A 25,686-nucleotide genomic window follows, 5' to 3' on the forward strand; every position below is an offset into this window, starting at 1 on the left:
TTGCGTATGAAAGGTTTTGATGAAGCGTGGCGACACCAGGTAGAATCGTTCACGCAAAAAAGGGAGTGCTGGAATTAAAGTGAATGACGACATAGGTCATTATTTCCAGACACATAAGGGCCTGAGACAAGGGGATCCGATGTCTCCTATCTTGTTCAACATTGTAGTTGATATGTTGGCAATTTTGATAGGAAGGGCTAAGGAGGCTGGTCAGGTGGGTGGCTTGGTACCTCATCTCGTTGATGGAGGTGTGTCCATCCTTCAGTACGTCGATGATACGTTCATCTTTATGGAGCATGACTTGGCCAAAGCAAGAAATATGAAGCTGGTGTTATGCTTATTTGAACAATTGACCGGGTTAAAGATTAACTTTCACAAAAGTGAATTGTTCTGCTTTGGTAGAGCCAATGACGAACAAGAGGCATATAGGCAATTGTCTAGGTGCGAATTGGGGACTTTACCTTTTACGTACTTAGGTATACCAATCCACCATCGTAAGCTGACAAATAGAGAATGAAAGTGCATCGATGACCGATTTGAAAATAAACTGAGTTGCTGGATGGGCAAGCTCATGTCATACGGAGGCCGATTAATTTTGATTAACTCTATTCTCACGAGTATGCCTATGTTTCTTTTGTCGTTCTTCGAAGTCCCAGTTGGAGTTAGGAAAAGACTGGACTTCTATCGATCCCAATTTTTCTGGCAAAGCGATGAATTAAAAAGAAAATACCGACTCGCCAAATGAGATATCATCTGTTGACCAAAAGACCAAGGGGGTCTTGGTATTGAGAATCTTGAGGTCAAGAACAGATGTCTTCTCAGCAAGTGGCTGTGGAAGCTATCGATTGAGACTGATGCCACTTGGGCGCAGATCCTCCGTAGCAAGTATCTTCACTCCAAAACTTTGTCACAGGTGACAGCAAGGCCGACTGACTCACCTTTTTGAAAAGGGCTTATGAAAGTCAAATTAACCTTGTTTAATAGGACAAAGTTTATTATTGGCAACGGTGCTAGTACATGATTTTGGGAGGATACTTGGCTCGGAGAGACCCTCCTTGCCATTCAATACCCGTCTCTGTATCGTATTGTTCAACACGTGAGGCGTTCGTTGCAACAATACTTCAATCCAACCCCCTTAATATTCAGTTCAGAAGGACGCTAATTGGCAGTTGTTGGGAAGAATGGCTCCATCTAGTAAGTAGACCGATGGAGGTTCAGCTAACTCGACAACCGGATAAATTACGCTGGAAGCTTACTAGGTCTGGAGAGTTTACTGTTAAATCAATGTATGTTGATGTTATCAATTCAAGCTCGATTCCTAGTTCCAAACATGTTTGGGCTGTTAAAGTTCCTTTGAAAATCAAAGTGTTTATGTGGTTTGTCCATAAACAAGTAATATTAACCAAGGACAATTTGGCAAAACGTAATTGGACAGGATCTACTAGGTGTAGTTTCTGTGATCGGGATGGAACCATCAAACACCTCTTTCTTGATTGCCCGTTAGCAAAAGTCTTATGGCGGACAGTCCATATTGCATTTAACATTACTCCACCGAGTTCTGTCAACACGTTATTTGGAACGTGGCTTAACGGGATTGAGACCCAAACAGCGAGACATATTCGAGTAGGATTTGTGCTTTATTGTGGGCAGTCTGGAACTGCAGAAATGATTTGGTCTTTAACAGAACAACAAATATTCATTTTTTGCAGGTTATTTTCTGAGCCATTGCTTTGATCCGTATGTGGTCGCTACTCACTCCAACGGAGGCCAGGGAGCGTTTGGTTACTGGATCTACCCGCTGGGAGATGGTAGCACGGGATATCTTCAACCGGTTTGGATGGCGGTCATGTAATAGGATAGGCAATTAGTTTACCTGTCTCTCTTATGCCAGCCGGTTGTGGTTTTTCATGGCCAGTTTGTTTTTGGCCTTTTGGCTCTTTGTGAGCTCTCTTTTATTTTCGTTTTGAGACTCTAAGACCTTGTTGAACCTATTTATCTTTTTAATAAGTTGACCGTATGCATCGTTCTGATGCAGAGGCCGGGGAGTCCCCTTTTTGAAAAAAAAAAGAAAAAAAAAGGAGTGTCTAACTATCATACGTCTGTTTTTCAAATTGGTTTAGGTTGTTTTTTAGTCCAGTCATTCGATGACATGTGGCGTCATTTGTTTTTTCAGTCCAACCCATGAAAGAAAAGCGACTGTTTTCATTTCACTTTCAGGTCGAATTCCCTACCCCCCTCTGGACCTTCTAATGGGCCGGGTTTGCAGATATAGTTCATGGATCCAATAAACAAGCAAAAACGCAATCCACCAAGAAAGTTGTGTATCGCTGAACCAAGCAGCTGGGCATCAGCTCACGACAGCCTACAGCCTCCCATGGTTGATCCACTCAGCTACGCTTCCAAATTCAGTAAAAAAAAAGAGAAAATTGAATTTTACCTTATGATTCATGCAAAAATACACTAGGAAAAGAGAGAGATACCCATAGTTGTTGCTGGCATTCCTATAAAAAAAAAAGATATATCACAAATAGCCACATCAGGTAAAAAACCAAAAATGAACTGACCTTGAGGAAATTAGCTCTACAGAGGATCAGTAAGTGCAGATTGACTAACGTACTGAGGGCACAAAAAGATGAAAGGAAAAAAGGCTGAAAACTACATCTACAAAAAGCAGTAGGTGAAAACATGACTTCAAAACTGACCTACCAGAAAAAAACATGAAATACTAAAAAAATGAAAAAGTTCAGCAATGCCAAAATGAGATTATCACCCTACTTTACTTGGATGGAAAAAAGGGTCATACCATTTCAAAAAGCAAACTAACAAAGAAAAATTATCTGAAATACTGATTCATAAAAAAGCAAAAGGTTCAACTGACAAAATACTTATTCATGTAGCTTGAAAAGCTAAATAAATAACAAAACATCCACTGGATTACATATTGTTCCATCGACTGTAACAATAAAAAAACAGGAGTGCGCATGGCCTCCTGACTAAACTGTAGCAACTCTTGATGATCATGATCAATTTGAACTCCTCAAAATGTGTTTCGCCTGATGGTGATTAGTACACCATCACCACTCCTTCTCAAACAGAAACTCCTTCCACCCCATTTTAAATTCAACTCGACTGTCCATGCAAGTCTTGTACTCCCTCGGTTCCTAAATATAAGTCTTTGAAGAGATTCCACTATGGACCACATACGGAACAAAATGAGTGAATCTACACTTAAAATGCATCTATATACATCCGTATGTAGTCCATGGTGGAATCTCTACAGAGACTTATATTTAGGAACGGAGGGAGTGCACATCAGTGGTGATCCTCCCTGTTCCCAGATGTATGCCAGCCAGACCATCCGCCGCAATCTGGAGACAGAAAACTACCTTGAAATGTATCATATTCCCACTAAACTAGAACCAAATATGGTATCATAACCCGAAAACTAAACAAACACTGAACTTGAGCCGAATATGGTACCTATATTCCTATAATTAAACTAAAACTAAAAAAGATAAATGGCTAAACTGACAAAACTGAACTGTCAGAAGTAGATGCTCCTCCAGCCAACCTGGCGACTCCACACAATAATTATCAAGAAGTAAGCACTGAAAACAAATCTAGGAGATAAACAGAAGTGACACAGTGAGCAAAAACATAGGGTCTGCAGAGTCATACATGCCTATCACTTAGAGCATACATGTGTACTGATTTGTCTGATGATTATCCAGGATGGGACTGAAGAAAAAGAGATTGGAGACTGAACAATGACAAACCGAAGGCTTGAGAGATAGATGATATAAGTACTGAAATAAAGGGATTGTCATCCTAGAAGAGCCGTGCAATTTCGTAGACTGGGAAACATAAACAGACGAGGGTTGTTGTCCTACAAGACCCAGCACCAAAGGCTGAAGAATGACTTGCAAATTATGTGTGCACTTCAGAAAATGATGAATGAGAATGAAAGGAAAGTATAACACAAAGGGATAAATGGTAAGTAGGAAATGATGGATTATAAAAACTAAAATTAAAATAGATAGATCTGGACTGACTACAAAAACAAATGACTGGATTATAAAACTGAAGATAATGGCTAAACTATCAAAAACTAAACCGCGACGAGCTAAATGCTTCTCCTGAGAAGTAGTTCTAATAACCTAAAACTAAAGACTGCCCACACACACCCTGATCTATAGTGATAACTAGTGATCTGAATAAGAAGCTAATGCATGGTTGCCACACTTGAACTGAAGACTAAAAAAAGAAATAGATTACTGAAGAAAAATCCACTAGAAAGAAGACTGACAATAACATAGGACATGACTAAAATAATTTGCACTGGAAGAAAAATTCACTCAAAATGAAACACTGGAAAAAAAGAGATTAATGATAGAATTAACTGAAGACATTGACTGAAAAGGACAAGATTGAATAACAGTGGGCAGCAGAGAACCCTGAAACTGAAGGCAACCTAATGAAAAAAAGATTAATGATAGAATGAAAGACTGAACACCATAGGACAAAATGAAACACACCTACAGAAAACTGAGGATGAATTTCTTCACTGATTGAAGCACACACTACACATAACTGAACACAAGCTAATTGGAGAACTGAAGAATAGAGAGAAACTGATGATTAAGTGAAATTATTAATTGAACTGAAGAGCTAACGACTGAATGAAAAACGAAAATACTACAATAATCTGAAGAAAATCTGAACAATGACCAAAGTTAATCACAACATAATAAAAGACTTACAAAAATAACTACACGACTGAAAACTGAATAACTATGGACACGTACTGAACCAAGAAATACAGAAAAAGAATAAAGACTGATAACCAAGACATGAGTGCCGATCCTTAGGGTTATTGACGACTAATAACTAAAAGATATTGATCCTTAGAGGGGTACTTATAACTAGCTCCGAAGACTAAGAACTAGAAACAAAGACTAAAGACTGAAGAAATGACACATAACTCTGAAACTACTTGCAAAAATAACTCTGAAACTGATGGAATGAACCATGAACCAAGTAAATGAAACAGACTGAAAACATAAAAGAGAGACTGAATATTCTCCAGTAGAAGATGACTAAACTATCATTCTTTTATCACAAACCTAAATGATGAATCAAACACCTATACAAAAATCGGTATTAATAACAGAAATAACAGAGGAAATTTACTATATATGAAAACTGAACTAGGGTGAGTAGATTTACCAGAATAAACAGAAGAAAATCCCTCAATATGAGAAAAAATGATGCCAAAATACTAAGAAAATGAACTGAAAATCGAAAATCAAACACATCTAGCAGAGAATTAAGATCTAAAACATAAAAACTTTAGGAAAATACATACAAAATGAATATGAAGATATGAAGAGGACTAACTGAAAAAGAGAAACCACATACACTACCCGTGGAACACCAGAAGGCGTATGCCTAGGAAATCCCCTACTTCTTCCTCCTGCGAAAGGGAGGAGATGTTGGTGAAGGAGATGAAGAGTTCGTCGGAGAGAGAAATGAGAGGAAATGAAAAAATAGGGAGCGGAAATGAAATATGTGAGCATGTCTCCAAAGAAAGTTATGCTTGCCATCTCAGTCAACCTGAAACGAGACATAATGAAATTCCTTCCACACTCCTTGTCTTGTGTCACTAAAGCAGCACTGTTTGGCAGGCCCAACACAAAATGAAATGAACCCGTTGAAATGCTTTACTTCTCTGAACCTACGAAAGATTAAAAGTGCCATTCATCAAGTATGTACAGCCACAAAAAATCCTGTAACAGATACAGAAATTTGGCGAATCAGCAAAAATGATTTTCATAAAAAGGGTACGGAACACACAGATTCACCACATTTGCTAGCTATGCTGTCCTATACTATGGTATGAAATTGCTAGCCCGCCCGCAGACAAACACTGGCTAGTGGACATAGGGAAAAGAAGATGGTCACAACACATCAACAAAAACGCCAATCTAGAGAATGTGTTCTCTTCAAGTTAACTTAAAAGCACTAGATGAAAAAGAGTTAGAAAAGCACCCTTGCAGAAGATATTGCCCAGATTCGTTAAAAAACAGACACCAATCCATGAAAAAAAATACAAAAACCCACTAACTAGTGCCTCCTTGCCAACTAACAGATGTAGGATTAACTCTGCTTGACCAAAAAAAGCAGGAAATCAGTGCAACAGGAATATCCCCCTCGGTGCTGCTGCTACTTCAACAAAGCACCTCACATTTTTGCTCCCAGATGCCATCAACTAATCATCAGCCTACACATCCACAAACTCAAGACTAGGCATGTTATTGCATCCGAATGGCTTGGAACTAACACCCGGGGCCATAGCACAGTGGGCTGACCGGTGACCACAAATTTGAGTATCTCATGAGGAACTCATGAATCAGAACACTAATCCTGACCCACAAAAGTAGAATTAACACATTCTGCATTCATGTGCTATGGCATGAAATTGCTTGCCCGGCCGCGGACAAACACCAATCCTGACCCCCTACAAAGTGAATCTAACACTTACACGCCTACAGAAAAAATGCACTAGATTCCCTTCCAAAATATGGATCGCCAGTACACACAAATTACTGATAAACGGGTAACCCTACATAACACATAATCTGAAAAAAGGGGGAAACATAGCTAAATGCACAGCCCCAGAAATTCGTGGGCGGAAAATCGAGCTCCATGGGTCCAATGATCTAAGAATCGAGACAATGCTGAGATATCTCATGAAATTAGTGCAAGCATGATTAATCCCACACAACCAAAAAAGATCTGAGGGAGCGTCATTAACAGATACACGGAAATGAGCACAAAAACTGACAGAGAAATTACTAACATGATAGGCGCGGGGTGGGCAAAAAAATAACCCGTACCTCCCGCCCGACCGGCGCCGGCGACTGATTCCGACCACACCGGCGAACGCCTGGACTGACGGAAAAACTCCGCCGGCCTCCTCTCGGTACTCCGCGGCAGCTAGACTCCCTCTTCCTAGGGCTGCTCGCCGGCACCTTCCCTCTCTCCATGACCTCTCGCCAGCCTCTCGACGCTGTTCGCCGACGGCCATAAAGCGGATTCGGGTATACAGACGGCCCCCGCGCCCAGTCCATTATTAGCCCAAACAAGAACTGAAAAAGCCCGGTACGCGCCACATAAGATGGACAGACCGAGCAGCGCCAAGTTCGTGTGCATCCGACGGCCACAAAAACGGCCTAAAGCCAAATTAAAAACAGACGTCTGAAAATTAGTAAAGCTGAAAAAAAAAGGTATGCAGAGGGTACCATAACTTCACAATACATAAATAAATTGTTCAACAGCTGGCTATTCAAGGATATTTTGCACAAGAAGAGTAGACCAACAAACTGTAACCTCCATCTTGCAGAAAATAAGATCACACATGTCAGTACTTCTTCCCGACACTTGCATCTCGAACTCGACTGTACATTGTGCAGAAAACCCATCCCGAGAGGCCTCCACAGAAACAATCAGTTTTCCCCCTGGGTAATCTACGGAAACAACACGCCTCACAAGCTCAACCACACCATCAGACTTGGCAGGCAGTTTTCCATCTTGAAAATCAAGCAGCGCCACTTTCCCTCCTTTTACACCGTCGGTACTGCAAGCAACCAGCCCCGGCAACTGATCAGGCCATGACCCATCGACAACTCGGACACCCACAGTGGCCTCGACTGACGAAGGCAGCATCGCCAAATCAAGCTCAAGCGTGCAGCGCTTGCAGGGAATAGGTCTTCGTGTCACATGTTTGGAAGGATCAAAAGGGAAAAGTTCGTGGAAATCAGAAAAATTGTAAGTCAGCACTTCATCTTCAGACTCTTTTTTGCACTTTACTTTTAACTGAACATCAATGAAAACCGTGTCAAGTAACCAAATGGCACGAGACGGGCCTGTTAAGCGCAAAAATGGATCCTGCAATGCAAGCAACACAATAATAATTAATTAATTACACTTGCCAGACTATTAAAAAAAAGTTGAAGCAGGACACACAAAGTGATTGTAGGTCCAAATAGTACTAGGCTACTAGCAGGCAGCAAGAGAATTAAGTTAACACAAATAGACACACACAGAGTTGTAGCCGCGCTCATTCACCTTCTGAGTGAGGGTTTGGCAGTTATCCCTGGTGCATCTGAAGAGATAGTTTACTTTAGGTTCTACCGAGTTCCTGAAAGCAACAGAGCCATAAACCTGCAGTGGCCAGCTGAGACCATATTTTAGGTCGGTGACTTTGATGGAGAAGATCTGCAAGGATTTCCTGGGAAGACCATATTGAGAATCTGCAAGGAGAAAGCTAAGTTAAGAAAATTGAAAAAAGGGAAATTAAACTAAGTGATAGATGGACTAGTGGATGCTCCATCGTCCCTATTTACGTGGCACACGCGTACTTTGTGATTCAACTTTAACCAATAACGTGTGAGCTAGGTGTTATACCATTTGATGCGTAATAATAGTTCCCAACGGTATAATTTCCATGACATCTAGTTATTATATTATTGATGAAATTGATGGTCAATATTTAATCATGGAAAACGAGGGTGCCATGTAGATAGGGACAGAGGTAGTAAGAAACTAGCTTGTTACCAGGGAAAACAATTCAATATACTCTCATCCAGGGTAAGATAGGATATCAATGCATCCAGGGTATTTAATCTAATTCTAGAGTATCCTGTTCCTAGTTCGATATGCAAAGCAAAGTCGGTTTCTCTACTCTCTGGTCTCTAATATAATGTTATGGACTGGATTTGTGGCCCTTCTTCCAGGGGAATGGGTTCTAAAACTAAATCTCAATTGAAACAGAAACACACAATATTAGCTTGTCATTACTCCCTCCGTCAAGTCTCTAAAACGACTTATATTTGTTTACAGAGGTAGTAGTAAACAACAGCATACTCCCATCCATGGTAACTAGATCAGATATTGAGGCATCCATCTATGCAATTGCAAGGCAAGGAAGGTCTAGACTATAATGGTATAAATTGGGATGTAAAATAAATCTAGTTTCAGAGATATCTCAATTAAAGCATACTATTCGTTATCTTCCTGCATCGATCTTCAAGAAATCACAAAGGCAAGCCGATTTCCTGCATCGATCTCAAGAAATCACAAAGCCAACCCGATTTCCTGCATCGGTCTCAGGAATCCACAAAGCCAAGGCCGATCTACTTCGTACATCTCAACTATCGGAGCTAGCTTTGTTCGTAGATTCATTCAATGGAAGAAAATTTGGAGTCAAGAATTTCTTACCTGCCTCGACGCGGGAAGGCGAAGGTAAGGAACAAAAGGACCTGCTGCCTTCACGGTGTTCCTCAATCTCCTGCTCCCCATATGTCCGCTTGTGCTTAATCTCGCAGTCTTTACGAAGTTGCTCCTTCTTCTCCTCCTCCTTCTTCTCCATCAACTCGATGTACTCTCTGTAGCTCTTCACCCCCGCCAGCTCGCTGTCGCTGAGCTCCATCTCCGGCGCGCCGCTCGACCAATCAGGGTTTCCTCTCTGCTGCTATTGCGTCCGCTCAATCGATCTGTTATGTCTGTTTTCTTCCTTCTTTTCTCCGATTTGGATCACGCCTCAGTCCGCCCCGTCAATGTCGGGCTCGCCAAAAAATCGGCGAAGGAAGCTGCGGGAAATTTGGCGTTGCGAAAACGTTGGTTTCAATCCAAACGGCAGCACGAGGGCAATTAAGGGTTATTATTCCAAACAGTCCCAAGGTGCTCGTCCGACTCCAACTTGTACACGCCCGTGGCAGGTCTTTTTTGATAAAGGTGGCACGGCCCAATAGGGTCCAATTACCCGGCTTGAGTACTTTCGGTGCGGATCACACAGGAATATCCTATTTGACGCTAACTGCAGCAAACTGTCGAGGGAACGCACAGGAACAGGTGCGAGCGAGCGACATGGGCCCCGCCCACTGCTGGTGTATTACCGTGCTACAGGATCCCGGTTTTGGGACTTTCTAGAAGGTTCCCAAGCCGGTTTTACAGGTTTTTCGTCTTTTCAGGTTTTTTCCTGTTTCTGGTTCTTTTCTTTTCTTATTTCTTCCATTTTCTGTTTTTTAATTCTATTCTTTTTTTCTTTTTAATATTTTTATTTCATAAAAGGTTTGAATTTGGAATTTCTAAAATGTTCTTTTTTCAATTTTGTTCACAAATTTAGAAAAAATTACATTCCAAATATGTTCAGGATTTTAAAAAATGTTCTCGTTTCTGAAATTTGTTCAAAAATTCAAAATATGTTCAGGTGTTTTATAAAAATATTCGTGGTTTTTAAATTTTTTAATCCCAAAAAATATTCCTGTTTTTTAGTCTGCATATAAGATTTGATCAAAGTCAAATTTTGTCAATTTTAACTAAGTTTATAAAAAAGAATATCAAGATTCACAATATGAAATCAATATTGTTAGATGCATTATGAAATTAATTTTCATACCATATAGGTTTAGTATTGTAGATGTTGATATTTTTTCCGACAAAGTTGGTCAAACTTTACGAAGTTTGACTTTGAACAAATCTTATATGCAGACTAAAAAGAAACGGAGGGAGTATTAAACTAGAGAGAGATAAGAGGAATGGTAAGGGCAACTCGAAGGATGTGCACCAAAATGCCTTCAAATGTTCGAAGCACGCGGTCCATATACTTTTTGTCAACCAACATCTTCTATCAAACGTCCATGGACTGAATCATACGTCTGAGTTTCTTCAACCTAGAAGCAATGATGTGGGAGATTTGCGGGTGTCCAGATCCCCACCACTTAGCCGTCCGATAATTAGGACCCACACAAAACCCTCTGTCACGTTCCATCCCAATCGACACACCACTCTCAATGTCACATTGACCTTAGTCCAATTCGAAGATGACCGGTCAGTGCTGCATGCCGGCCGAACGTCTCGGCATTCACACCGATGCAACGATCGAGAAACCTGCTTTGTCCCGGTCTTCGCGCCGCGTTAATGTCGGTTCATAGAGGATGTGCCCGGACATGACAATGGAACGGTTTCCTACCGCATTCAAGTGGGATGATGATGGTCTGCAAGACACAGAAGATCGTTTAGCAAAATTTGTGTAAGTATCCAATTAGTAACCATTCCTAACGAGAAGCGGATGAGAGTAATCATGTCATTTCTATCACAGGTCTTCTGCGAATTAACTGTTTGAATACCAAGGTTAGTATTGTTCTGAAAGCATGAATATACCAGATGGGTATCGAAATTAGCCGGTTTGCATAAATTTTGTCTCGTATGTTGAAATGCGGTTCAAAATATACGCCAATATTCAAAAGAAAGATGTTGATACAAACGGATGGATGCATCTCGCATCCGTGTCCACAGACTGGCCCTCCTCGGTCCGCGGACGGATACGGTGTCCTTTTTGCGAGTCAGCATTGGAGATGCCCTCACACGGTCGTGTGCTTTGAAGTTGTGGCCATCTTTGTACATTCAAAATGATGTGTAGTCTAGGAGTGTCCTTGTTTCCTCCATAAATTTCTGGCTTTTATTTTATACTTTACTCGACCAAATACAAAAGGAGTTGAGCTAGTTTTCCTGTCTTATTTTTTTCGACAAAAGGGTAAATTTTATTTGCTCAAAGAGCAGCATCAAGAGGATACAACCCAAAGAGCACACGCCCGACCTCTGCACAGGTAGGATGCACACAATCTTATCAAACACACGCACACAAAAACACGCCAGATAGTAAAAGTCATATAAGACCAAAGCTATGTGTAGGCGAGTAAAAGAAAAACCCGAAGCAATCATATCTACGATCGGCAAACTATATCAGTGACCATATTCGCACCAACCATCTCATGACACCACACAGACCACGAGGTTCTTCAACAACAACGCCTTCAAGAAGAGAGCGGCACTCAAGTGTTGCTGTCACCGAATCCAAAACCAAGGCCCGAATCTAGGTTTTCATCCTGAAGAAACAATCAAAGCATATCCGAGCAATGCCTTCAACAAGGTAACGACGTAAAGGAACATCGCCATTGCAAGGTATAACCAGCTCAGGTCAACCTAGGCTTTCACCTAGAGCTCGCGACCGGGTGCTCACAGCACCCCCGGTCGCGTGCTCACAGCAGCACCATCGAAGTCGCTCAAGTGTTGTCGCCACTCCTTTTCCGCAATCCTACCAGCTACATGTGATGTGATTGCCGCCACTGCACAATCATTCCTCTGCGTCAAGCCGCCGTCCATAGTTTGCATCACACCACCAAAGTCAACTATTGGACATAGAAAGATTAACCCTCCCGAAGATCCCTCGGTGACCACCGCCATCATGGAGTCGCGGGAGGTAGCTGCAATAGTCTGCAGGCACCCCACTCGATCGACCGAATCTGGATCACCACCACCCTTGAACCAAATCCAACGAGGCCCAGGATCTTTCCCGCCGGAGCACAGCCGTGTCCAAGGACCTTGAAGATCAGCAGGGCTAACCGCCAAAAAACCAATCGAGGGCGCAGCATACTCCGGCCCTAACCCGCCTTGGCCAGTGAGGCGACGCGCAGGAGCTATGGCCAGAGGACGCCCCGTGCCCTAGCTACCTCGAACGCCGCAAGGCACGACATCCTCTACGCGCCGCCGAACGGCTGACCATCTCGACGACGGATCCTGGTGGGACCCAGATCCACAGCCCCGCCATCTCCATGCAGATCGCCAATGTGCGTCGTCGAGGGAGCAGACCGCCGCCGCCGCCTCAACCGGGGAACCCTGCCCCGGCTGCCAGACGTGACGGGAGACTCACGCCGCCCCAGCCTTGCTTGTCCGCTGTCGCTGCCCTCTAACCCCCCCCCCCCCCCAACACCTTCGGCGCTGGGCCCGCAGACGAGGCCGCCAGCGGCGGCGGCGAAGATCTGATTGGTGGAATTTTTCCTACGGCGCTAGGTTTTGCCCCCAGGTGTCGCCCTGGGGAGCGACACGGGAGCGGGTTGAGCACATGAGCCAAGTGCAAAACTGTTCCAAGTCCATTGATCCTCAGAGCTGAATCAAAAACATTCATAGATATTTACAGTATTTTATTCACGCACAGTAAAAGGTTCTGTATCAATAGCATGGTCAGTATTTAGCCTAGCTTGCATTTGTTTCGCTACATTTACCGGTGCTAACTCAGCAATCCATGCCTAGAAGTTTTGGAGAATAAAAAGTATATCTTAGTTTTAGTTACTTCCTCCATCTCAAAGTAAGTGTTGTACTAAATCAGTAACGCTTATTTTGGGACGGAGGGAGTATTTGACAGCTGTACCATGAGCAAAGCAAAATGATTTTCTAGAATTTAACAGAACCGCAACACTTGTATAGCAACCTAAATGAGTGCCAAATTTTACAGAACTGCACCACTGATCTGAGGTGCACCTTGCCGACAGATGCTATAAATAAAATTCATTCAAATGATCTAAATAGGTAGACAAGCTAAAGCCAGAAATATCATAAATCAACTATTCATATGATTTACGTATTGGAGTTTTATAAAAATATTCGTGGTTTTTAAATTTTTTAATCCCAAAAAATGTTCCTGTTTTTCAAATTTTGTTAGGTTAAAAATCATTTGAGAATTACGAAAAAAAATTAGGTTTCAAAACGGTTCAAGGGGTTTCCAAATTTTAAAGAAATGATCACTTTTTTCAAAATTTGTTCGCTTTTATAAAAAAAGAAATTTGAAAATTTGTTCACATTGTTAAATAAATGTTCGCATGTTCAAAAAAGTGGTCACAATTGGAAAATATGTTCGTAACTCAAAAAATGCTAACAGTTTAAAAAATGTTCTTTTTCTAAACAATATTGAATTTCAAAATTTGTTTGTGATGTTCACTTTTTTCTGGAATTTGTTCACAAATTCAAAATATGTTCTGGAGTTTTCCAAAAATATTCATGGTTTGAAATTTTTTGAATCCCAAAAAATCTTCCTGTTTTCAAACAAATCATGGGTTAAAAATCGTTCAAAAATTTGAAAAAAATGTTCAAGGGGTTTCCAAATTTTCAAGAAATGATCACTTTTTTCAATATTTGTTCACTTTTATAAAAAAACGAAATTTGAAATTTTGTTCATAAATGTTCGCATGTTCAAAAAAGTGTTCGCAGTTGGAAAATATGTTCGGGATTCAAAAAATGTTTAAAAAATGTTCTTTTTCTAAACAATATTGAATTTTCAAATTTTGTTCACGATGTTCAAACTTTGAAACATTACTTACCTTTTGAAAAATTGTTTATAATTTCCAAGATGTGTTCGAATAAAATCAAAGGTGTTGAGTTCTGGCATAATGGTTTGTGCTTAGAGATTAGCGCTGCAAATCAATCACTTAGAATTATCAGCTCGGATGGCTATCGACAGCATTTCATTACCGTGAAGTCTAGAGTTCGATTCACTCTAGAGCGTGTTGCTTTTTCGTTCTTGATGATTTGCTACAGTGCTAGTGTCTGCCGGGCCAGTCGCTGGGCATCCTGTGCGAAGCAACCTCCTTTTTGACACAAAGTGCGGCGTGTAGGAGTTCCCGATCACACACTCAGTAGGAACTATAGTTTTTTTTCTCGAATACGCACAAGCATGCGTATCATATATTGATAGAAGAAGAGCCAAGACGGCTGATACAACGCCTTTCGGCAATGTGCTACACCGAGAGGTTAGCACCCACATCCACCGTGAGTCCGTGACAACACCGGCAAACAACTCACCCTGTCCAAACTCAAGCCAAAAATAGCAAAGAGGACGGACACAAAGCACACAGGCCGTGTCCCTCCGAACCGAACACCCCAAAGCACGACAAAACCTAACAAACTAGATCAACGCACTCTCCACCCATGGCGCCTAGAAGATCGGCAAGTGGACAGCAGGAGCTAGCCTGACTTGGAAAACATCGTAGATGAGGCGTTGATGATGAAGTACATGGCGCCCCGGATGCTCATGCCCACAGCAACAACCCATACATGACAGACCGGCACCCCAAGCCTCGCCGCCAAGGCGAGCAAGGCAACCCACACCAGCTGCTCCTCCGGAAGACACCCCACGCACCTCGGCAGTGCCTCCAAGAAGGTGACGACGCCGAGACGCCGCCGCTGCCTGGCCCGGTGAACCGAGCCTAGAGTTTCCTCCGGTGACATTAAAGGGGGGATGAACATGGCTATGACAACGCCTCCAGGGAGGAGACGGCGCCCACAGGCGTCGCCGTTGCCCGCAGCCGCACCGGATTTCTCCTCGCCCCTGTCCATCACTTCTTTGGGCTCAGCAAACTGGAAGAGAGGGGGCAAAGCTGTCACCTTGGGCCATCGCCGTGAAGAGGGGGAGTCAAATGCCGCCGCGCCGCCGTCCGCACAGCACCATGCCGCCCAACGGGGGCGTCCACCACCGCCCCTGGTCACCGCACCGGCCACGGATCCCCATACGGAGACCAGGTCAGCATCCACCCGCCGCAACCCCGCCACCCCCATGGCCAGGGAGTGCAGCGCCTCCGCCGGGGCGCCACAGCACCACCAGATCCAGCCACGAAGCACGACAGGCCACCTCGTCGCACCTCCGCCCCGGGAAGAGGAAGGCGACTCCACCGCAGCCTGGGGCCGCCGCCCCAGCTTCCCAGCGCCGGACCACCGCCGACGGGAGCCGCCGCGGTGCCCGCAGCCAAGGCGGCCAGATCTGGCCGAGCCAGACCAAGCCAGCCCAGCAGCCACGGGACGGCACGCGCCGCAGACCCCCGTGCCCTAGCCAGACGCCGACAGGAGCAGCCGGCCCCCGCGCCGCCCGCCACTGCGCCGTCACGCCCCGCCCGCCAGCGGGCCGCTACCGCTCGCTGCGACATCCGCGCCTGCCGACCTCGCGCGTGGGGGAGAGGATGCCCCACCGCCGCCGATGCCGGCCGGGCTTTGCCCGGCGGCGCAGCCAAGCGGCGGCGAGGAGGGGTAGGAAGGAGGGGCTGGCCCGGCGGTGCTAGGGCTTTGCCCTCCCAGCCGCCGCGCGGGAGCGGTGCTGGAGGGGAGGGGAAGGGGAAAGTCAGGCCCAAAGTGTGTCCGTTTTGTCCGTGCGTGTCCGTTTGAATCGAAACGGACCAAAGCGCCGGCCCAACGCGCGGACCCAAATTCAAACCGCGTCCGCTCGATGTCCATCTGAACACATCCAAATTTACATTTGGTTTGCGTCCACACGTACATGAAACGGACACATCGCGTCACTACAAAAAAAAGACACATCCGTGACATTTTGGGCCGAACGAATTTTTTTCGTGTCATGCTTATGACACTTCTATGACGATAATTGTGACAAAATCCGGTATCATCATAGATGCGGTGGGCTCCTACTTCTATGACAAAAAATCATGACAGAAAATAGGCTTTTCGTCCTGGGTGGGCCGGAGACGCAGCTGCATGACATTCTTTGGGTCGTCCATGACGGAAAAAATCGTGGTAGAAGCGAGGGCGAGGAAAATATCGGGGAGTTTCCGGTTACGGTGGGTGGTCGGGGCCGATCGATGCATGGAGGTTTGCGCGTTTCTCTCGTACACGTACGCGTGTGTGTGCGAGGCGTTGCGCTCTAACTGAACACAAGCGAGGCGTTGGGCTCTGACTGAACCCAAACGATTGCACTAGCTACGTTATTGAACCCCGACCGATCCCTTGCTGTTAACTGAACCCGAGTGATTCCTTCGTCACTGTTGCTAACTGAAGCCGATTGAAGCTGTCTCTTGATGAACAGTTCCCGGTGGGGGTTGGATAAACAGTTCCCGGTGGGGGTTGGATGAACATGATCCCGTGGTAGTAGAGGCCGTTGCCGCTGGATGAACAGGTCCCCGATCGAGGAGGCGTGGGGGTGGATGAACAGTAGCTAGTGGATGGACCCCATACGTGGAGGGGCTGGTTGAACAGGACCCCGTGGAGGGCTGGTTGAACAGTAGCCGGTGGAGGCTAGATGAACAGGACCCCGTGGAGGGTTGGATGAACAGTAGCCGGGGAGGCTGGATGAACAGGACCCCCGTCGATGAACAGTAGCTGGTGGAGGCTGGAGGAAGTCGAAGATGGATGAACAGTAGTAGGTGGAGGCTGGAGGAAGTCGACGGTGGATGAACAGTAGCCCGTGGAGTGCCGTTTTGCGGTACGTCACACCCCTCCCGATCAACAGGACCCCGTTTCGACTATAGGCGCTCCAACACTAGTCCGTTTCCTCTGCTTTACGGTACGCGGTCGAACACAAGTCCGTTTTCTCCGTTTTGCAGTACACCAAACCCTTCCCGATGAACAGGACCCCGTTTCACCGTACGCGGTCGAACAGAAGGCCCGTTTCCTTCGTTCTGCGGTACGCCAAACCTCGTTTCGGCTGTTCCATCCAAGCCGGTTGGCTCCCGATGAACAGGACGTATTCCGTTGCCTCCCGATGAACACGATGCATTCCGTTGCCTCCCCACGAACACGACGCAGTTTCTCCATTCCGAGCCAGCCGGTTGGCTTCCGATGAACAGGACGTCGTTACTGCTGTCCGTGGCCTCTCCATATACACGAGCCCTGGCCGTACGTATGCACGAGTACGCGTTCAAGACCCCGCCCGTATGTACGTACGTGACCATATTTTTTGGTATCTAGTTGTACGTACGTGTACACGGTTTTGACTGGACTGCCTGAACTGCTACCGCTCCTTACTCGGCCACGGTTCATCGTGGCAGACAGACTAATCGACCGGTATGTACACAGAGAACGCTACGTACGCTTCGGCCGGGTGGGTCCCAGCTGTCAGGGAGGATAAGGACGCACTTCCTGTGTGCGAAGATATAGCTGGTGGGTCCTAGCTGTCAGGGGGAAGACTCATTTTTTTTGCCCGTAATAAGGACGAACTTCCTTGCATGCGAAGATGTAGCTGGTCAGTCCCAGCTGTCAGGGGGAGAAAGCATTATTTTTTGTGTAAAAAGGATGCAGTTGCATGCATGCGTCCATGGGCGTGGTGCGTCCCCACTGTCAGCCTCTCCATGTACAGTCATCTTCCGATGACTCTCGTTTGTTGACCACGTTGACCACACCCCGCACCAAGACGGTGGACGACAGCGAGGCCCCAGACTGGAACGCCCCGGAGATGGGGAAGACGTGGCAGTGGAGTCGCAGACGGAGAGAAGTGAGAAACTTGACTGGTTCGGGTGCAGGGTGGGCCTACACTCAGCAAAGAATAACAGGAGGTGCGGAGGAGTGGAGGGATGGCCTGGCCGTCGGCGGTGTAGCGTTTCGCTGCGAGGCGCGCAAAACAGCGCCGCTAGACGCCGGAGGCTGGAGCAGGTGGTCCCAGCAGCGCTGGGGGAAGAAGACGAGAGATTGAAGAAGAATGTCGGCCGTTGGATGTAAATCCAACGCCTTGCTTAGGCTTCGACCTTTGTATTTTATTTTTTGCGAAAGTGCTTAGGCTTCGACCTATTGGCCCACATGTCAGCCAGTCCATTTGGTTTTTTTAGTCCATTTGGTGGGCTGGGTGAGGCAATGATGTAGCATCTATGCAGCCTGTTTATATATTATGATAGAATTTAAAGCCCATTTGCATTTTTCTTGAAGTATGTGGACTTGCTGGGCTGGGTGAAAATATCATGTTGGGCTGGACGGAGAAATGTTACAAAAACATAAACACATGATTGCACGTCTATTACCGCATTGATTAGTAAAATCTTTGCAAGCTTATGTACGCAATCACTAGGAGTTAACTTGCCAAGTTATATATAAACAATTATTATTATTATTTTATAAGAACTTTTGATTTACGAAATAAAATATCATTTTAATTTGATGAGTTAATAGGACGTGGGATATTATTATTTTTAGGCTAGATGTGGGACAATTGAGTTGGTCCTAGGAAAAATTACTGGGAGAAAACTCAGATTACATCGAAAAAGAAAGTGGGAGAAAATTCAGATATAGGATTAATGAAAATGAAAAATAAAGGAAGTGGGAAGGTCTATAAAATGGTTGGACGAACGACAGGCTTAACAGAACCTTATGTTGTTTCTATTATATATATGTAATAAATAAGATATATATATATACTATTATAGAAGGGAAAACATAGGTTCAGTTTTGCATTCTTATAGAAAAATAGAACTGAGTTGTGCGTCGTCTTGAAAAAACAAACATAACTTGGGCTGCTAATGTTATAGACAAGCTAGGCTGGGAGGCCCAGAGGCCGCTTGATACCTGCTGGATCCAAAAAAAGTTGAAACATGGCAGGGGCTGCCCATGTTAAACAACAAAACCTAGGCCATGGACTTTGTGGGCCCAGGACTGTCATTCTCTCGACGAACAGTCGTCTCCCGATTCCTCTTGTTTTGCTGACCATGTTGGGAATGACAGACGGCGGCGCCGCGGCGAGAGCACCAAGGCGGAGGACGACGTCGAGACCTCGGACCGAACGAATCGGAGCGGAGGAAGACGCAGGCGGAGTGAAGTACGAGGGTTGACTTGTTCGGGTGCAGGGTGAGCCGGTGGAGCTGCCACCGCCGGAAAATGTATGGGAGTAGAGGGATGGCCTGGCCAATGCCATAGGCTATGATGGGTCACCAAGGCATGTGCGGCAGCGCCGCCAGCCGCTGTATAGGAAGATGACGAAAGATTGAATAAAATAAAGAAATACATATGGATAGGTGGTTGGTCCCATATGTCTGTGTACAAGACCTGCTGGGTCCACCTGAGAAGGGGAATATGTTGGGAGGAAGGAGATTCAAAGCACGGCAACCGAGTGAAGTAGTTACATACATAAGCAAATAGCCACTAAAAAAAGCAAACAGGTTAATGGGTTCTTAGAAGAAATATTTTGGACAAAACAGATAATTACGACACATAGGCTAATGCATGAAACACTCAGATGATAAAGGTGCTTAAACATATAAAGTACAACATCTAGACCTTCCTGGCATGCTTGATCATGACGCTGCGGCTGTCCGTGTACTCGTCGGTTACGGGAAGCAGACACGCCCTCATGCCCAAGATTCGCCTGTACATGTCGTAGCATGCGTATGCGTCCTTGGCCGCGTAGGTTATGTAGGCTAGATTCAGAGGTACCTCCCACATGTTTAGGTCCTTGGTATCGTTGTCTTCTTTCATGTTGGCGTAGCAGGGGTCGATGATGGTCTCGGTGAGGTCAACCACGGAGTCCTTCTCCTGCCCATTGCTGATGATCTTGTATTGCTTCTGGATGTTGACAATCTTGTTGCACTAGATGGCCGAATCGTCACGTTCTTCCTTCTCTCCATCGTAGCAAAGGTGCAGTCGGCGCTGCCGATGAAACGGGTGAATGCTCCAGAACCTCTGATGGCCCTACAGCAGTGGTAGACAAGAACCTCGTCCCGCACGTATACCTAGGCGACAGCGATCTGCTGGTCCCTGTCAGGAGACGAATGGATGGGCACAAGGTCTAGTCCTGCGACCTTGTGCTTTCTCGTCCTGTAGCTACTGCTTGAACTCGGTGAGGCAGAGCTTCACCGAGTCCGGATCGTTGGTGTACATCACATTCAACTTGGTGCAGCCATGGGACTGAACAACGAAATCAAAGGTGAACTCCTTGCTGAAGTCCATATCCAACAGGCTCACCCCTTGGATCGCCATTGGAGTCTCTTCAAGTGAACGAGTGGGTAGGCAGCGGCAGCAGTTCGTTTTTCAGCTCTTGGGGAACTGGATTCAACAGTAAACTGAGTGCGTACAGACAACAACAGTTACTACCCCTCCCTCGCCCTCTACACGCCTGGCAGAACATGCACCCTTAGCGCATTCAATCTCCTCCATTAAGAAACCTATTCCGGCCTCACGTCGGTTCACGAGCGGGTCTGTATTGGTACTGTAATAACAAGTGTTAATGGTCACTTTACTTAAATTTAATTAGCTTCAATAGAAATTTATTCTTAAAACAAGCAATGCATTGGCTCGTTCTATGCCATAGGATCAACATGCACAACAATTAGAATTATTATTCTCAGGACGCACACGATCAGCACATTTGTCGCACTTTCACACAGATAATACTACCAAGTTTGAACTGTTTGTTATGGTTGCTGTCCGCTGCATCATCATGCCGTGTTTCCCAGCTTGCAAGCTTCAAAACCAACAAATAAGATTCAAATAATAAGTACAACAAAGATGCCTTCACATCTCATTGATTCCCAGCTTGCAAGATTCAGAACCAACAAATAAGATTCAAATAATAAGTACAAAAAAGCTGCCTACACATCTCATTGATTCCCAGCTTGCAAGATTCAGAAACAACCCATTAGAGCCTTTTGATAAAGTGAATATCGGGATTAAATCCATCTTGGCTAGCCGTGTCATACAACCCAAGAACTTGGCGAATGCTCTTGACCATCACAACATCTGTAGTTGAGTATTCCTGTTTGCACGTCACAGATAATAAAGAGCATGATTACTATAATAGTGGCACTAGTGGAAGTCAACCTGTAGCTCCACTCGATGATTCAATTCATGCCACTTTTTCTGCAGTTCACCTGAAATGAAGCAAAGATTGCATCATTCAGCTAGCAAGAAGTACTTGCTCTCGTGAGCTGGCAGGTTCTTCTTTGGTACTCCCTCCGTCCCAAAATTCTTGTCTTAGATTTTTCTAAATATGGATGTATTAAGTCACATTTTAGTATTAGATAGATCCGTATATAGAAAAATCTAAGACAAGAATTTTGGGACGGAGGGAGTAGTTGCACAAAAATGGAGCAACATTAAGGTTGGTTGTCCTGCTCATGTAAGGTGCAACTATAATTTGCTTATCCTTTTGTGCAGTTCCACTAAAATAAAGTGCCATTGTGCTGACAGTGACGGCTCATCTTGCAAAGGCTAATCAAATGTTGCGCGAGGTTACCAGCAGAATTTGAGGGAGATTTTGGAAACTCCAATCACCATTTTGTGCAATTCCACCAAAACTGAGAGATGTTGCCCGCGTGACATTTTAGTTGAACTGCACAAGACACTCGTTCCAAAAAAAGTGTTTTGTGCAGTTCACCAAAAGGTCACAATAGCAACAAGGTGAAATGGATATCCCTAGCTGCACAAAAAGACAGAAAGTAAACAGTTGCTGGTCAATAAGAAGATACGAAACATACACGAAATGAAAAGAAGCATCTTAATTATGTTCATGGCAATCACGCAAGGACAGTAGAAATTTTAAAACGTCAGCAATGCTTCATGTTACCGGGAGCATTACGATCAACTATGACATTCGTCAAATATGGGATTACTTTAATGGTGGCATTGCTTGTTTACCAGATACAGTAAATCAACAGCAGCTAAAGAGTTGGTTTAAGGGCATGGACCATGGGGACACCAGGACACTTAGCAGCTTAAAGAAGCAACTTACTTATCATACTGGGGAAAACAGCAGGAGTACCATTTGTAACACAGTTTAATTGCATCATATCACTGGAGGCATTAGATTAACAATAACACTGGTTAGACATGTCCTTAAGGTAACAGTGTGATCGCTTCATTTTACATGCACCCTTACATTAACAACAGCAAAAGGTTGGTACAAGGACATGGAACAGTGGACGCATCAGCACAATGTACCTACAAGGAGGCATAAAGTGGTGATGCCGAGTTTGTTCATGCTCTATGAGGGCAGCAAATCTAATCCTGGAGACCTTTTACTATGTGAGGGAAGCAAATCTAATCCCGGAGACCTTTTACTATGTGAGGGCAGCAAATCTAATCCTGGACATACTTTGTTGACTTGTCCACCAGCCGCCACTTTCTATCCTTTTTCGACCAATAACAGATCTGTTCCTTATCCAGTTTGTACTACGTTTTCCCATTATTTCCCTTTTCAACCAAGAGACTGGTTGGGTATCCGGTCTCTACTACTTTCCCCCTATTATTTCATCTTTGAATCAAGTCCTAGATTGATGCTACGACTTTCCCCCTTTCTTCGTTGTTTGAACCAAGTCCTAGATTCAAATGCATGAAGTAGCTTTACCTCTAATAATACTAAAAAATTAGGTGGCTTTGGAAGAGCTGATGGAAGTAGAAAAAGATGCACATGCAGACACGTGGGGAGCTGGTGCAGTAGAGCAAGGCCGCTTTTGAAGAACTTATACCTGAGGGTTGTCGGGATGTCGGCGGCGGCAGGTCGGATCTGCGCACAATACGGCTTGGAGGAAGAAGGGTCGAAGGATCTCCCGAGCCGGCGCTGTGTCGGAGAGAACGGCATGGGCAGAGGATCAGGCCCCGCCAGTACCTGTGGGTTTCCTCCCTCGCCGGCGATGACCGCGTGAACGATGCACCTAGTCCTCTACACACACCGGTCGAAGGGATCCGGCCGGATCTGTGACCAGCGGTGAGCAGAGAGAAAATGTCGCTACCGTTGTCTTGTTTAGATATGGAGAGGATGAGAGAATGAAGAGAGCAACCCTAGTAAAGCAAGCGCTCAGGCCCTTGCCTACATATATAGTGGAGTGATTATCATTTTCTCTCCACAACAAGCGTTTCAATTTGTGTACGTGGCATTAAAGAAAAGAAACTCTCTATTTAACGTGACTAACTGTACGACTCCTACTTACTAGTAGTAGTATTTTTCACTTGTGCTCCCGGCCCTCCATTCATTGAACAACCCCACGGGTGAATAAACATACAGTACTAGTATTTTTATAGAACGGACAAGCTCGAACTATTTTCGCGTAGTTAAAATTTGAGGGCGGGGCTTTTCCAGGGCAGTACACACGACAGTTTTCGCGTAGGCAGTTTGACAGAGAGGCGAGGAGGGTGAGGGAGTAGGGGATTCAACTTACTTACTACTGGAAAGGTCGGGCTGTGCGATTTGACAGTGCGTTACTGCTGGAAAGACTTGTGATATGACTACTCAATATAGTCATGAATTACTGGCGCTACGACCGGGGTGATGCCCCCCTTCCGTTCCCCACTCTAATCTGGTGCATGACGCGTCGACCCGGATGCTGGCTCTCCCACATGTCGGCGAAGTACGTAAGAAGGAGCGAAGAATCATGCGGTATATATATATAGTGTATATACTAGTACTACTACTCATGTCGGAGGAGTGCGAACCACGACAACCCAGTGAACCAGCAGGCGATAGGCCATACTCCTCTTTGTTTGGATCCCTGAGTGAACCAGCAGTGCGAACCACGGCAGCCCAGTGAACCAGCAGTAGAAAACAATGTGGTGATATGGCCATAAAAAATAATGTGCTACAGTCCAGTTTGTAGCATGTACAGTACTACTCCTCTTTGTTTGGATCCCTGAGTTAGAGCTAGTTTGGGTTGAAATAGCCTCAAAGTATCCAAATAGGAGGGGTTAGTTTGAGCTAGTTTGCTCTAACCCAGCTAAAAAACTAGCCCGGTGGAGAGGTTCTAATTGGGTTTGTTCTCCTCGGGCCCACTAAAAGACAACTAAAAAAATCTCCCCTGCCCAAACAAGATCGCTCCCTCCGACCCCCCCTCGTATGACTCCTCTCTGTTCCCCATCGCACCGCCCGCCCAAGCGCCGCTCACCCTCTCCCTCCTCCGGCCGCCCTCTCCCTCTGGCCTCCGACGCTCTCCTCTGGCCTGTTGGGGAACGTAGTAATTTCAAAAAAATTCCTACACACGCAAGATCATGGTGATGCATAGCAACGAGAGGGGAGAGTGTTGTCCACGTACCCTCGTAGACCGAAAGCGGAAGCGTTAGCACAATGCGGTTGATGTAGTCGTACGTCTTCAGGATCTGATCGATCAAGTACCGAACGCACGGCACCTCCGAGTTCAGCACACGTTCAGCCCGATGACGTCCCTCGAACTCCGATCCAGCCGAGTGTTGAGGGAGAGTTTCGTCAGCACGATGGCATGGTGACGATGATGATGTTCTACTGACGCAGGGCTTCGCCTAAGCACCGCTATAGTATTATCGAGGTGGACTATGGTGGAGGGGGGCACCGCACACGGCTAAAAGATCAAATCAATTGTTGTGTCTTTGGGGTGCCCCCTGCCCCCGTATATAAAGGAGCAAGGGGGGAGGTGCGGCCGGCCAGGAGGGGCGCGCCAGGAGGAGTCCTACTCCCACCGGGAGTAGGACTCCCTCCCTTTCCTAGTTGGATTAGGAGTGGAGGGGGAAAGAGGAGGGAGAGAGGAAGGAAAGGGGGGGGGGGGGCGCCGCCCCTCTCCTTGTCCTATTCGGACTAGGGGGAGGGGCGCGCGGCCCTGCCCTGGCCACCTCTCCTCTTCTCCACTAAGGCCCACTATGGCCCATTAAGCCCCCGGGGGGTTCCGGTAACCCCTCGGTACTCCGGTAAAATCCCGATTTCACCCGGAACACTTCCGATATCCAAATATAGGCTTACAATATATCAATCTTCATATCTCGACCATTTCGAGACTCCTCGTCATGTCCGTGATCACATCCGGGTCTCCGAACAACCTTCGGTACATCAAAACTCATAAACTCATAATATAACCGTCATCGAAACTTTAAGCGTGCGGACCCTACGGGTTCGAGAACTATGTAGACATGACCGAGACACGTCTCCGGTCAATAACCAATAGCGGAACCTGGATGCTCATATTGGCTCCCACATATTCTACAAAGATCTTTATCGGTCAGACCGCATAACAACATACGTTGTTCCCTTTGTCATCGGTATGTTACTTGCCCGAGATTCGATCGTCGGTATCTCAATACCTAGTTCAATCTCGTTACCGGCAAGTCACTTTACTCGTTCCGTAATATATC

General features: G+C 45.4%; 1 protein-coding gene across 4 annotated transcripts; it reads right to left on the reverse strand.

Annotated features, from left to right (window-relative positions):
- Window positions 1-2,868: 2,868 nt before the first annotated feature.
- On the reverse strand, window positions 2,869-9,709 carry LOC123054193 (uncharacterized). 4 transcript variants are annotated; one of them, XM_044477909.1, is made up of 6 exons: window positions 9,280-9,709; window positions 8,128-8,312; window positions 6,897-7,947; window positions 5,614-5,734; window positions 5,424-5,473; window positions 2,869-3,368 (listed from the first exon to the last, which is right to left on the reverse strand). In XM_044477909.1, the coding sequence occupies exons 1-3, from the start codon at window positions 9,488-9,490 to the stop codon at window positions 7,342-7,344; spliced, it is 1,002 nt and encodes a 333-aa protein (XP_044333844.1). In that variant the 5' UTR covers window positions 9,491-9,709; the 3' UTR covers window positions 2,869-3,368; window positions 5,424-5,473; window positions 5,614-5,734; window positions 6,897-7,341. The 4 variants fall into 4 exon arrangements, with proteins under 4 accessions (XP_044333844.1, XP_044333842.1, XP_044333843.1 ...); XM_044477907.1 differs by having other exon boundaries at window positions 5,419-5,473; XM_044477908.1 differs by lacking the exons at window positions 5,424-5,473; window positions 5,614-5,734.
- Between the last annotated feature and the right edge of the window lie 15,977 nt (window positions 9,710-25,686).

Source organism: Triticum aestivum, chromosome 2D, assembly GCF_018294505.1.
Source record: "Triticum aestivum cultivar Chinese Spring chromosome 2D, IWGSC CS RefSeq v2.1, whole genome shotgun sequence".
In the NCBI taxonomy this organism is placed as follows: Eukaryota; Viridiplantae; Streptophyta; class Magnoliopsida; order Poales; family Poaceae; genus Triticum; species Triticum aestivum.

Bases quoted from the DNA above. Each gene is read 5' to 3' on its own strand.
- LOC123054193 (XM_044477908.1), bottom strand. From the start codon at position 9,490: ATGGAGCTCAGCGACAGCGAGCTGGCGGGGGTGAAGAGCTACAGAGAG. The intron at 8,313-9,279 runs GTAAGAAATTCT...TTCTCCTTGCAG, and splicing joins GCCTTCCCGCGTCGAGGCAG to ATTCTCAATATGGTCTTCCC. The intron at 7,948-8,127 runs GTGAATGAGCGC...CTTGCATTGCAG, and splicing joins GCCAAACCCTCACTCAGAAG to GATCCATTTTTGCGCTTAAC.